Genomic DNA, 14564 nt, shown 5'->3' with positions numbered 1-14564 from the left:
TAACCTCACGTAATTGGCTTATTGATAACGGCCAGATTATGTTTTTACCCTAGATAAGCATTGTAGATTGTCAGGTGGTCTGAATCCGCCATGGCCAAAGCTGATTTTGCAAGATCTGCTTCATCTTTTCGACCAATTGGTGTGGTAAAAGGAGACTTCTCTGTCATAACTGCAGCTAGTGTTGCCTATCCATAAATGACAAAACAATTTATCATTAAAGAGCTATACAGTGAAAGTTAACTTATAAAAGAAAGCAAATCATAAAACAATCACCCTTTAAGTTGCCTGTTTATTTTCAATACTTTTATTATGTTCTACTATAGCTAATTTTTATTTTCATTTTAAAGTTATTTTTTGTTCCATTTTAAGGAATTTCAAAAATACATCCCTTTACTTTTATACCCTTTCTGTGAGGTAAGGAGGCAATTATTACCACAATCAGAGAAAAAAAACTGAACATTTATATAAATGATTTACAGTCTGTCATACAGTTAGAGGCAATCTGGGAATCCTAACTCAGTTATCTTGTCTCCAAGACTGCCAAATTTCCACTCTTAGTCTGCCATGATCTTTAAAAATAATTTGGACATAACAATCCATTTGTTGTTGTAGGTTTTCAGATAAACTATCATGGAAGAGGTTATTTTTTGAACTTCACAAAATTCTGGTGAATATCTATTTCGAATACTAAACAGAGAGAGACTACAGTAATAAGTCACATTTTCTTCATTTTGTTTTTATTTCTGGATTTTTTTACAGACAGGGTCTTGTTCTGTTGCCCAGCCTGGGGTGCAGTGGCCCAATCACAGCTCACTGCCCCCTCCTACTCCGGGGCTCTAGCAATCCTCCCACCTCAGCCTCCTGAATAGCTGGGTCTACAGGGGTACACCACCATGCCTGGCCAATTTTTTTAATCTTAATTTTTTTTGCAGAATCAGGGTCTCACTATGTTGCCCAGGCTTCCATTCTGTTTTTAAATAGCCTTTATTGGTAATCCCAGAAAGGGCCATAGCTTGATAAAGTTGGAAAGTTGGAATGGCACAGTAAGCATATGCGTCCAGAGACTCAGACAGATTTGAATTTGTTAATTCTGAGATAATTTGAGAAAAGAGAACTCTGCTAATTATTGGCTCAAAGAGAGAGCCCAAAAAAGGAAAGAAAAAAAGTTTTTAATTTTACCTTTCAGTCGCTAGTGTTCAAAGCTTCCTAAGAATCATCCACTACATATTCCATTAAATATTTCAAGCAGGTTGAAAACAAAAGTTTAGACAAGTCAAAATCACTCACAAAATAGTACCTACAGTACACTTAAGTAAATGGATGAACAGATTTTCAAGTATATAAATATAAAAACTTAAATATTATATTAAAATATTCTTTTTTTTTTTTTTTTTTTTTTTTTTTTTTTTGAGACGGAGTCTCGCTCTGTCGCCCAGGCTGGAGTGCAGTGGCGCGATCTCGGCTCACTGCAAGCTCCGCCTCCTGGGTTTACGCCATTCTCCTGCCTCAGCCTCCTGAGTAGCTGGGACTACAGGCGCCCGCCACCGCGCCCGGCTAATTTTTTGTATTTTTAGTAGAGACGGGGTTTCACTGTGGTCTCGATCTCCTGACCTTGTGATCCGCCTGCCTCGGCCTCCCAAAGTGCTGGGATTACAGGCGTGAGCCACCGCGCCCGGCCTAAAATATTCTTATATTAATATAAACCTGGCCAACATGATGAAACCCCATCTCTACTAAAAATACAAAAATTAGCCAGGTGTGGTGGCACGTGCCTGTAATCCCAGCTACTTGGGAGGCTGAGGCATGAATTGCTTGAACCCCGGAGGCAGAGATTGCAGTCAGCCTAGATTGCACCACTGCTCTCCAGCCTGGGCGACAGTGCCAGACCCTGTCTCAAAAAAAAAAAAAAAAATTCTTATCAGCATTCAGGCCCTCTCGGTTTTATTGTTAGTACAGACATTCTATTTAGTTTAAAAAAATTTTTGGCCAGGCGCGGTGGCTCAAGCCTGTAATCCCAGCACTTTGGGAGGCCGAGACGGGCGGATCACGAGGTCAGGAGATCAAGACCATCCTGGCTAACACGGTGAAACCCCGTCTCTACTAAAAAATACAAAAAACTAGCCGGGCGAAGTGGCAGGCGCCTGTAGTCCCAGCTACTCGGGAGGCTGAGCCAGGAGAATGGCTAAACCCGGGAGGCGGAGCTTGCAGTGAGCTGAGATCTGGCCACTGTACTCCAGCCTGGGTGACAGAGCGAGACTCGGTCTCAAAAAAAAAAAAAAAAAAAAAATTTTTAATTAACAATTGTTTCCAAACTTGTAATTTCCTGGTCAAAGGATATTTAAAGTGAAGCAGCAGCAGCACTGTTTGACTTACCACTGGGTCAAGGCAGCCAAATATGGCACCAAAAATAAGCATCTTGCCAATCTTGACATTCACAGGTAAAGCTGCAAGGTGTTGGCCCAACGGAGTCAGTTTAGGGTCATTTAATTCACAAGCTCCAATTTTTCGGAGCAAATTCATTGCATTGCTGATCACTTGGAGCTGAGGAGGATCTAAGGCTTTGGAGAGGAAATCTTCAGGAGAACCAAGATTACATTTCTGCAGATTAAAAAAGTAATAAAATTGGTATGAAATCAAAGAATTAACACTACCCAATGAGATGGTACTGGAACTAAATTTGACTTCAGTAAAATTTTGAGCAAAGAGAGTAAAATGTGTAAGTAGGGCTATCCTGTTATTTTTTTTTTATAATGGGGGCAGAGGAGTTGGGGGGAAGAGTATATAAGCGTTTGTGTGTGGGGGGGTGGGGAGGGAATAAGGATTAGGTTTTCCACTCCACATTTTTAGTTTCTTAATTCCGGATTTTGATAGAGTCAAAAATCTAAGAACTGAAGGATATTATAGATCTTTCAGTCAAAGAAGACCTTTGTTTAGGTCAGGGTTTCTTGATCTCAGTACTACCGATATTTTGGGCTGGATAATTCTTTGTTCTAGGGAGCTGCCCTGTAAACTGTCAGATGTTTAGGAGCATCCCAGATCTCTACCTACTAGATACCATTTACCCTCCCTGTCCAATTATGACAACCAAAAATATCTCCTGACATTGCCCAATGTCCCCTGGTAGGCAACAGTGCCCCCAGTTGAGAACTACTAGTCTAGGTTATGAGGCTGATAATCTATAAAGTGTAAGTGTCTGGCAAAACCAAAACACAGTGGATTTACTTATAATAAGATGGATAAGGGCATATATTAAATAAGAGTAAAAAAGTTGAAAATCTAAAGCAATATAAGGTAAGTTTAGGTGTTCATTTTTTTCTTTTCTAGAAAGGGGTGAAGGACAAAATTCATCTGAGTTCCCTTGAGATTACCATAATATGAAGGCATAATTCCTCCAAAGGTACACGTAAGATTTCAGGAACAGAATACTCCATAAAGCCTTCAAATCTGAAAAATAAAGAAATACTAAATACATACTATCAGAAATGGCACACAGTACTGGTTTATGTGTTTTACATTTCCAGTGCTATGCCATACCTTTCTCTTGTGTACATTCGGAAACAGAAGCCATCTCTGACCCGCCCAGCTCTTCCCTGGCGCTGCAAAGCACTGGCTTTACTGACAAACGTCTCGACCAAAGAACTCATCTGACTGCTTTCATGGTACCTGAAGAAATGTTTTAGGAGAGAATATGCAGATAATTGACTTAAGTCAAAATTGGAAAAAGCTGGATTTGACTGTTACAACTAAGTTAAATATAAGCTTAAAAAGTCCATTATTTGGACCAATAATTCTCAAATTATGCTTCATATTTAAATAATTTAGTAAACATTGCATACTAAATACACTACAAATTAAAAGTCTGGGAAAAGAAAAAAAACTTCTTTAACTTATCCCTTCTCATACTAACCTGATCATAGAATCTTTTAAAAAGTTAGTAGAATATCTATTAATTAAGGAACGAGAATTATTTGACATATTTTGAGAAGTGTTACTGTGAACATTACAATTCAACATACTGTTCACGATACAGTTAAACCCTGAAAACATTTTCTCTAGAGGTACAATTCAAAGAATCAAGAATCTACTTTTTATTGAATAGCGGTACTCTCTTGCAAATATTGCTATGGTTTCCTAAAACAGGGGATAGTGTATGTAGGTTATAGTAGACTACTAAAGGTGGTCTGTCCTATTTATGCAATATAAACATTATTTATACAGTAGTAATCTTTTTGTTGACGATTCAGTTACAGTAACCTATTAGGTTCCAGTTACTGAACTAGGCACTTTCAGTTATGAAATTTTCATTTTGACTGGGTGAGGTGGCTCACGCCTGTAATACCAGCACTTTGGGAGGCCGAGGAGGGCAGACTGCCTAAGGTCAGGAGTTCAAGACCAGCCTGGCCAACATGGTGAAACCTGTCTCTACTAAAAATACAAAAAAATTAGCAGAGTATGGTGGCATGCGCCTGTAATCCCAGCTACTCAGAAGGCAGAGATGGGAACTGCTTGAAACAGGGAGGTGGAGGCTGCAGTGAGATTGTGCCACTGCACTCCAGCCTGGGTGTCAGAGCAAGACTCCATCTCAAAAAATAAAATAAAATAAAAATTTTTCATTTTACCCATTTGCAAATGAGGAAACTGATGATTAGAGAGGTTATATGTTATGTTACTTGCTCAAGGGATTTAAATTCAGCTCTTACTCCAAAAGCCATGTTTCTTTTCCAAATTACACAAAGAATGTTTTTTGTTAAACAATTTATTTTACAAATAAAAAATCTATAAAAATTTATGTTTTAAAAATTTTTCTCAGTACTTTTTAAAAGTCGCACTATACTGGCATTACTTATGGGAAAACCCATGACATGAAATTCTGACATTTACTTTCAGATATTTTAAAGTTTCTTACAGTTTCTCTAAGGCTTTTGCTTTGGACAGAACTAGGACATTTAGGATTTTCGCTATATAATTTTAGGATTTCTCCCAAGAATTCAAGAGCCTCAGCCTCTTTCCAGGTTAAAAATGTTTTGATTTGGGAAATTTAAACTTACTTATTTTCTTTTGTTCTTCCAGTATCAATTACAAATACAACATCTGGAATAGTGATACCCGTCTCTGCAATATTTGTTGCTAAAACAATCTGAAAAAAAACAAAAAGCTTAAAACATTTAGACTACTTTCATTAATATATCATTATTTATATTAGTTTGAGCTGATGAAATTTAAAAACTGAATTTCAATTTCAGTCACAAAAATTTACAATCTATTTGCTATTACTATGTAATTTTAATTTACTCTGGTTTTGTCAGCTTAGCTTACTAATTAGACCAAATCTAAAATACAGATTTTTTAGTCCAACAAAAATACCACTCCCCTAATTCTAGTCAATCATCTTAAAAACGACATAAGTAGGGCTGGGTGCAGTGCCTCACACCTGTAATCCCAGTACTTTGGGAGGCCAAGGCGGGAGGATCACCTGTGGTCAGGAGTTTGAGACCAGCCTGGCCAACCTGGCAAAACCCTGTCTCTACTAAAAATACAAAAATTAGCCAGGCTTGGTGGCAGGTGCCTGTAATCCCAGCTACTCAGGAGGCTGAGGCAGGAGAATCACTTGAACCCGGGAGGAGGAGGTTGCAGTGAGCTGAGATTGTGCCATTGCACTCCAGCCTGGGCAACAAGGCTGGAGTGTTGTTTTGAAACTCCGTCTCAAAACAAAAAAAACATAAGTAGAATGGGAAACTGGGTAGAGATTGAAGACAGCTGAGCACAGCCCTTCACTATTATTAGGGAAAAAAAAAATCACATTAATGAGAAGAACTAGGTTGTTGTCCTGGCTCTGTTACTTATTAGCTTTGTGACCTACCTAATGGTTTATGTACAGGAAAAATCATCAGAGAGGATCTGCCTAGACAACAACAAGAATACTCCCAGGATTTAAATATTCAGTCTCCTTTGTGATGCCTAATATCCAATCTCCTTTGTGATGCCTTCTCGGGAAAAAGTTGTGACTTTTTTCCCTCAACAGGCAACATCCATACCATATTTTTCAACTAGCACTCTCTCAATGAAGTCTTCTCCCTTAAATAGCACATAATGTAAACATACAAATGCTTGAATTGTAACATTGGGTTCACTTCTGATGATGGTAAGGCGCAGAACACCTGGAGTTGGCACTGCACATCAAGCACTTAATGTTAACAACTGTCTTTGATGATAAAAAGTTATACTGCATTCATAAAATACTCTCAGGTGTATCACATATAAATTTGCTGTACTAAATTTTACCTTCCTGACTCCTGGAGGAGGAAGTGTGAATGCTGCAGCTTGATCTTGGGTTGAAAGAATAGAATGCAGAGCTATCACTTTATATCTGAAAGTTAAAATCATAGTTCTTAGCAAGGGTTTCTCTTTAGAAGACACTGCAAAGAACAACAAAATTTATTTGCATATAGCAAGCAACTTTAAGATTTTTTACTATGAAAAAATTTAAACATACACAAGTGTTTACAGAATTGTACAATGAAACCTCATATACACGCATCACAGAGAATATAAACAAACTATGCAAACAGGATTAAATTTTTTTAATGTTCTTTCTAATGTTGAAGTGGCTTATATGGTTTATTACAGTAGTAATAAACTCTATTGAAACATATAGTAAACAGCTGATTAAATATATATGGCTGATAAACTGCAGTTTGGTTGGAGTTTTGCACGATTTAGCAGGTTGGCAGGAGTCACCATCTTACTTTTAAACCACAGGATTCCCTCTGCTTAATCTTATTAAGAAGATGAAGCCTGGCCGAGTGCGGTGGCTCATGCCTGTAATCCCAGCACTTTGGGAGGCTGAGATGGGTGGATCATCTAAGGTCAGGAGTTTGAGACCAGCCTGGTCAACATGGTGAAACCCCATCTCTATTAAAAATATAAAAATTAGCTGGGCGTGGTAGCATGCACCTGTAGTCCCAGCTACTTGGGGAGGCTGAGGCAGGAGAATCACTTGAACCCGGAGGTAGAGGTTACAGTAAGCTGAGATTGTGCCACTGCACTCCAGCCTGGCCAACAGAGCAAGACTCTGCCTTAAAAAAAAAAAAAAAAGAAGATGAAGGCTACAGGCAGTGGCTCACACCTGTAATCCCAGCACTTTGGTAGGCCAAGGTGAGAAGTTCGTTTGAGCCCAGGAGTTTGAGGCCAGCCTGGGCAACAGAGGGAGACCCTGTCTCTATGAAAAAAAAATTTTAAATTAGCTGGGCGTAGTAGTGCACGCCTGTGGTCCCAGCTGCTCAGGAGGCTGAGGTGGTAGGACTGCTTGAGCCCAGGAGTTTGAGGCTGAAGGTGCAATCACGCCACTACACTACAGCCTAGGCAACAGAGATAGAATCTGTCTCAAAAATAAAATAAAATGGAACAAATGCAGAACATAGTACCTAAAAATTTTTAGTAGATAACATGTTAAAATGGAAATGTTTAAACAAAAAAATCTTACTTCCCCATGGGCAATTTTAACCTTTGGTGAAAAAACTTTGAAAACTCTGATCAAGGGTTTTAATGTATCAAATATTTTCCTATTTTAAAACAACCAGGAATATAATGAAGATGTGTAGTTACCGTTCAGAATAAAATCTTCTATCATTTGATAGAAGATCATACAACTGCTGAATATGAGCAAGACCTGGTAAAAAGATCAATACTGCTCCTTCAATATTTCTGAACTGGGGACTTTTATCTGAAATTTTAAAAAGATACAATATTCAAAATAAGAAGATAAAAGGAACAGCATATAAAATATTAACAAAACATCTCAAGATAGTAGAAATGTTTTATCAAATAAAATGGAGACCCATTAGAAATAGAAATATACCTAAGTAGGCAAGAAGTTCCAAAATGAGATCCAGGTTGATTTTATGAGGATTCATGTATAGAATAGCATGCTGAGTGCGGCTGCTGTACTTCTGGTAAAATGGATTTAAATCAGCATTTGCTCCAGTCTGAACTGGGATGTATTCCTAAAAGAAATCCAACCAGAGGGAGCTGAATAAAAATATTAAGTATTTTTGTAAGACAAAGAAGGAAAAAAGGCGGTATTTGCATTCATCAAATCTATATTTTTCTCATGGTCACCATTACTATTTTGTTAAGATACAGAAAGAATATACTTAGTAGTGGCGAGAATATCAGAAAGTATCATCTCTCTCCTATAATTTAATGTCATCCAGCCCTTAGGTATAGCAAAACCTTTTTATCTTGGCATATACATACTAAAATAATTGTAGAAAAGCATATTGTAATCATGTATGCATCATTCCGTGGCAACTAAAAAGCAGCCAGGCCAAGAGAGGTCATAACTTTAATAAGTAGTTTGTACCTGGCTCATTCCTTCTACATTGTACTTTGGCTCCTGAATTCCAGTCATCTCTTTTGAAATAATTATACTTTTCTAAAGTCTTTCTTTAGTTAGTAATTTTTACCTCTGGTGTTTTAGGGGAAGATTTTACTTTTTGCTTTCTTGGTCTATCTGCTTAATAAAAATATAAAGATAACTTTAACTCTGTGTTTTCATCAAATTGGAAACATGCATGAAATATCATGGATATGACAAAAATGCTGGATCTAGTACCACTGGCTAAAATGCAGGATAACATTGTTTTTTTGATATTTGAACTTCCCAGAAAGAACTATGCCCTACACAGCTTCAGTATGTATGTATGTATGTACGTATGTATGTACGTACGTATCTATCTATCTATCTGTCACTATCTACCTATCACCATCTTGCCTCTGCCCTGCTCCTGCCAGGACAGAGGCTAAGAAAACCAATGGCAAGGATCTAGATTTGAGACCTGCCCTATCCTGATCACCTATGGTGTTGAGATGAAGTAGAGAAAAATCACTACTATGTACTCCTCAATAACTGATCACTGTTACAAAATTGTTGTAAGAAGTTGCTTCTAACTTGTATGGTCCTTGATTTTGTATGTGTACCTAGATGGCCCAGAATAGTTTAAGAGGACAATCAAAGTATCACAAATCAAAGATTACAGTCATGAAATAGAGATTAAAGAAACGACCTTTAAGATTCGTTCATTCTCAGATCTATTGCTCATCTATCAAATTATACTCAAATTCACTGTGTTAACCATATGATTTTGAAACTCTTGTGGCAGGTTAGGCCCTGGATATCATTATCTGATATCTTTCAAAATATTTTCTTTTTACCTGATATTTTTTTATTCCCCCTGCTTTGCTTGTAACATTAATGGTTACTTCTTCTTCCTCTTCCAGAAACTTCTGACAATATTCTGAGTCTTTCTCCAGTACAAAACCTGTTTCTTCTATTATATCTTCAAGATGAAAAACCTGCATAGAATAAGGCATATAAATGGGTGAATTCAAATTCATTTCAGTAAATATCATTTTAAAGAGAACAAGGGGACACCACCTTTTGAATGTCACCAAACGCTAATTTAGAATATTATGAAAAAAATGTTTAGTATTATTTGGGAATGAAGACTTGGTTGACAAAGAGGGATTGTCTCTAAAGCCTCAAGACAAATTACATTATGAGATATATTTATATATATACATATAATGTGAAACAGTTAAGAGTAGATTATATTAGCTGAACTGAAAAGGTAAGAATCAAGAATAGAATATGTAAAAAGGAAGCTTCAAAGACAACCCTAAATTTGAGGGGTGGGTGAAAAAGGAGTTCCTTATTGCCAGGTAGCCACTCTTTTTTTTTTTTTCTCCCTGACCATTAGATGACCAGGGAAGGGCGGCAACTCTTAATCTGAATATAATGATTTTCATGTGAAAATAGTTTTATGTTCTTTAGCCCTTAGGGCTGTCTTGAGTCAACACCCTCCTTTCTCTCCTATCCAGCCTCAGGCAAGGCAGTAACAGCCATCTGATTCTTAAGGCTGTGTCCCGCTCCTCTGTCGACTCACTGAACCTAGGAATAGTTCTGGCCTCAGACTACAAGCACCCATCTCCTAGGGAAAGAACCTGTTGGTAATGCAGTTTCTGCTTATACACACATTATAAAGAAAACTTACCTCAACAGGATAACTTCTTCCTGAAATTCTGAGAATAGGGCAGTGTGTGAAATACGTAGAAAATTTTTCGCTGTCCACAGTGGCACTCATTAGAATCAAGTGTAGATCAGAACGTTTCTGTAAAATTTCCTTCAAGATAATTAGTAGGAAGTCTGACTGGACACTTCTTTCATGAACCTAGTTTTAAAAAGGGAATAAAAAAATTCATCATATATTGTATAAATTCTAGTAAGAAGCTTGAACAATCAGACACCCAGATTTACTAAAAGTTATTCAATATCTAAGTACAGTCAGTACATGTGCAGGGAGGGAGAAGCTGTATGTTTTAAATAAGGCAGATCTTCAGAACTGAAAATAAAGTCATTCTCTAAAATTGAATTCACTGAAAATCATATAATGAACTAGATTAGCCATGACAGCATGACTCTACCCTAGGAGATGGTTCGCAAATCAGATCAGATGTAGCTGATAAGGCCGGGTACAACTCTAAGTTTGAGGGATGCGTGAAAAAGGAGTACCTTATTGCCAGTAGCTCATACTTGAGCACTCTGGGAGGCTGACACGGGCGGATCACCTGACGTCGGGAGTTTGAGACCACCCTGGCCAACATGGTGAAACCCTGTCTCTACTAAAAATACAAGTATTAGCCAGGTACGGTGGTGTGCACCTGTAATCCCAGCTACCTGGGAGGCTGAGGCAGGAGAATCTTGAACCCAGGAGGCAGAGGTTGCAGTGAGTCAAGCTCATACCACTGCACTCCAGCCTGGGCGACAGAGTGAGACTCTGTCTCAAAGAAAAAAGAAAAGATGTAGGGTATATCCCAAATTTCACTTAGAAGCAAGAGTGACTGCTAAATCTCTGCCACTAATATAAAACTATACTGTCACCATTACAAGACAGATGGTTTATCTAGTAGGTAGAAAAAGAGGCATTAACTAGCAGGAATCCAAGAGAATCTCTATCACTGTCAGAAAAAAGGGTTTTATGCTCTTCCAACACATGCATTTTAGGGAAGAGCATGGATGAGGTATACTGTCAGAACTTTAGTATCTGTTGATTCTATCTTCCAACTTTCTGTACTGTGACTTAGTTCTACTCTATTTTATAACAGATTTAAGGTAGCACAAAACAATAAAGTATATCAAGATAACAAAACAGGTTTTATCATTCGTTCGGAAGGGAGGCAGTAGGGGTTAAGTGTTCAGACTCTGGAATCAATTGCTAGGGTCCAATTCTTGGCCACTTACAGTGTGACTTGGAGAAATTTAAATGACTTAGGGAAAGTCATTTAAATATTCTGGGTCTATTTCTTCTATAAAAGGAGAATACAAATAATGCAAATTTCATAGAGTTGTGACAATCAAATGAGAGAATGCAAAGCCCTTAGAACAGAGCCTAACAGTAAGTACTCAGCATTGTGCCAGATGCTGGAGTTTAAAAAGCAACCAAGAGAGTTCTCTTCCTTTGAGTTTTCAGTGCAGTAAGAAGATGCTGTATAGGATGGTTTGAATTATATATGAAGGATAGCTAATCCCGATGGTCAAGAAGGCTACTAAGACAAATGCCATTGATGCTGAGGACTGAGGGATGAGTATGAAAAGAAAAAGAGGAGGAAGAAACGGGATGAAAAAAGGAGAAAAAAGCGTTCATGTTAAGGTACACAGTGTGTATGAATTCATGGTAGAAAGAAGGATCATACTAACTTTCAGAAACTGGAGAAACAAAAACAATGACTTGGGCATGGGATAGGGGATGGGTCATAAATAAAGCTGGTAAGATACTCAATAAACTGCCCTGTAAGGCCTTGTAAACTGGGTTAAGGAGTTGTGACTTTATCCTAATGAGTCAGGAAGGGCAGTGATTAAAGCATTTTAAAGCAGAGGAATCATGTGGTCTGAGTTTTATTTTAAAAAGGATAATCCTGGCTACAATGTGGAAAATGTGGTGGAGGACAGCAAAACAAAGCAGGAAGTTTAATTCATTAGAGACTTTTGTAGTAATTAAAGAAATAATGGTGACCTCTTTAAGGGTAACACCAGTGAATACGGAGAAAAGTCGATGTACTTGAGAAAGGCAAAATAAAAGGACTAGCTGACTGGATTCAGGGGATGTGGGAGAAGGAAAAATCTTAAAGACATTTTTACTTTGGTGGTTTGACCAGGTGACTGGGGATCATTCAGAGATTTAGAAGAGAGGAGAAGGGGCAAGTTATACAAGATGAACAGGGAAGAGAGATGTTGAGTAGTGGAACTGCTGAGTTTGGAGTTCCTGAGACTGAAGGTATCTAGATGGTAGCTAGATATTTAAGTCTGATGCTCAGGAAAGAAATCTGATGGAAGACATAGATCTGGAAAACTTCATCAAATAGATACGAATTTATACAAATAAGGCTTTTGTTATTTTGAGACAGGGTCTCGCTGTTGCCCAGGCTGGAGCACAGTGGCACTACCACAGCTCACTACAGACTTGACCTCCCAGGCTCAAGCAATCCTCCACCTCAGCCTTGCAAGCAGATGGGACTATAAGTGAGTAGATAGGACTATAGGCAAAAGCCACCAAACCTAGCTAATTTTTTTTTTTTTTTTGGAGAGAGGAGGTCTCCCTTATATTGCCCAGGCTGGTCTCAAACTCCTGGGCTCAAGTGATCCTCCCGCCTCAGCCTCCCAAATTGCTGGCATTATAGGTGCAAGCCACTGCACCTGGCCAGATTTTTTTTTAAAAGGAAAAAAATAAGGATAGAACATAAAATAGAGCAAATAAAAATGCATACTATTAAGTATACTTGGTATAGATGGGCAGAAAATTTGGCTGTAAGCACACTATCAGCCATCAAGAAAATCTACTCAATTCACACACTGACTACAAACTAAAATCACACAATTCCTAATAGTAAGGCCAGAAGGAGCATTATTCTGACTGTCTTCATAAAGAGGTTCCTGTATAATGTCATGGACTTTGTCCTGACATCTCTTACAATAAATACTTAACATGATGATGAATTTCACTTCTAGGTTTTTTTTACTTGCTATAGTGTCTAAGAGGTTGATGGGATCACATTGGAGCTCAATTCAGTTAACTGTGTCTACGAATGGCTAATACAAAACCATGAAAGAATACAACTTTCTGAAGTTGGTCTGGTTTTTAGAGTTCATCCTGATCTATATTTACCAAGCAATTTTCTGGTAATAACTTGGGGTTCAACAGAACTTATTAACTGCTACAGATATTTCAACTTACCTAACAATAAGAATTTCTCACTATAAATATATTGTAGCTTATTTTAAGAATGGTAATACGAAAAAAAAAATCAGCATTTTGGCTCATGTTGACCTTTGATGATACTGATTAAATCCAGATCTTGGTCATACAAAGCCACAATTGTGACACCTTACCTCAACTCCCTTCCCGCAGGAGCCTGGGGCCAGATAAAAAAGCAGCCATTCAGCCTCTTTCTCTTTGATATCTTAGTGATAAGAGTGAAACCATCCCTATAAACTTTATAAAATTAATCAAGGAAGAAAGTAGTTCACTGCCTATTGTCCTCGAATCACATAGACCCTAGATTATCGTTCCCCTTAACTGCTCTATAGATAACTTGAACATTATGAAATGGTACGTTTTCCATTTGAGAAATTCCTTCAGGTCCTATGTACCAGTGAAACTACTGACTCAAAGCTGATGTGAAGGACCCCACTGATGCCAGCTGTTATGAAGGACCTCACAAAGAGCTGACTCCCCAAATAATGCAGTTTCTACATCCTGATGATTTTTATCCTCTTTACCCTTACCAATCAACGATGCCAATTTTCCAATCCCTTGCCTTCCAAAATCCCCTTAAAAGCCCATAACTCCTCTGGGAGATAGATTGAGGGTCTCCTCATCTCCTTGCTTGGTGCCCTGCAACCATTAAACACTTTCTCTGCTGCAAACTCTACTGTCTCAGTGCATTAGTCTGTTACTACACAGTGAGCATACAAACCTGTTGCTCCTGTAACAACAGTACAGTGTTCTCTCTTGTTAAGGAATAAAGACTCCTTAGATAAAAATTCCTATAATTTATTTATTATCAAAATATTAATTAGGTTATTTTAAAATGTCTTCACTCAAACTTATCTGACAAGCGGAAAATAGCTAAATAAATTATGGGACCATTCAAATTATATACTAGTATAAAGCTACTTTTAAAAATCATGTTTTTGGGCCAGGCATGGTGGCTCATGCCTGTAATCGCAGTACGTTGGGAGGCCGAGATGGGCGGATCATGAGGTCAGGAGATTGAGACCAGCCTGGCCAACATGGTGAAACACCGTCTACCAAAAATACAAGAATTAGGTGGACGTGGTGGCACACGCCTAGTCCCAGCTTACTCAAGAGGCTGAGGCAGGAGAATTCCTTGAATCCAGGAGGTGGAGGTTGCAGTGAGCCGAGAACACGCCACTGCACTCCAGTCTGGTGACAGAGCGAGACTCTGTCTCAAAAAAAAAAAAAAAAAGGTTTTTGTTGACTAATGTG

At 38.1% G+C, this 14564-nt stretch overlaps 1 protein-coding gene across 3 annotated transcripts in view; it reads right to left on the bottom strand.

The window, feature by feature from the left end:
• Positions 1 to 14564, bottom strand: part of DHX29 (DExH-box helicase 29) — a 54872-nt gene that overhangs the window by 12406 nt on the left and 27902 nt on the right. For all 3 annotated transcript variants that reach the window (XM_050794683.1, XM_050794681.1, XM_050794684.1), the window contains exons 13-22: positions 10053 to 10229; positions 9214 to 9354; positions 7859 to 8003; positions 7606 to 7723; positions 6283 to 6367; positions 5049 to 5137; positions 3535 to 3663; positions 3369 to 3444; positions 2374 to 2598; positions 49 to 185 (exon numbers count right to left, since the gene is read on the bottom strand). In XM_050794683.1, coding sequence (XP_050650640.1) covers positions 49 to 185; positions 2374 to 2598; positions 3369 to 3444; positions 3535 to 3663; positions 5049 to 5137; positions 6283 to 6367; positions 7606 to 7723; positions 7859 to 8003; positions 9214 to 9354; positions 10053 to 10229 — 1322 coding nt within the window. The remainder of the gene's footprint in view (positions 1 to 48; positions 186 to 2373; positions 2599 to 3368; positions 3445 to 3534; positions 3664 to 5048; positions 5138 to 6282; positions 6368 to 7605; positions 7724 to 7858; positions 8004 to 9213; positions 9355 to 10052; positions 10230 to 14564) is intronic.

This window comes from Macaca thibetana, chromosome 6, assembly GCF_024542745.1.
Source record: "Macaca thibetana thibetana isolate TM-01 chromosome 6, ASM2454274v1, whole genome shotgun sequence".
NCBI lineage: Eukaryota > Metazoa > Chordata > Mammalia > Primates > Cercopithecidae > Macaca > Macaca thibetana.
This window is presented reverse-complemented; position numbering and strand designations above follow the sequence as displayed.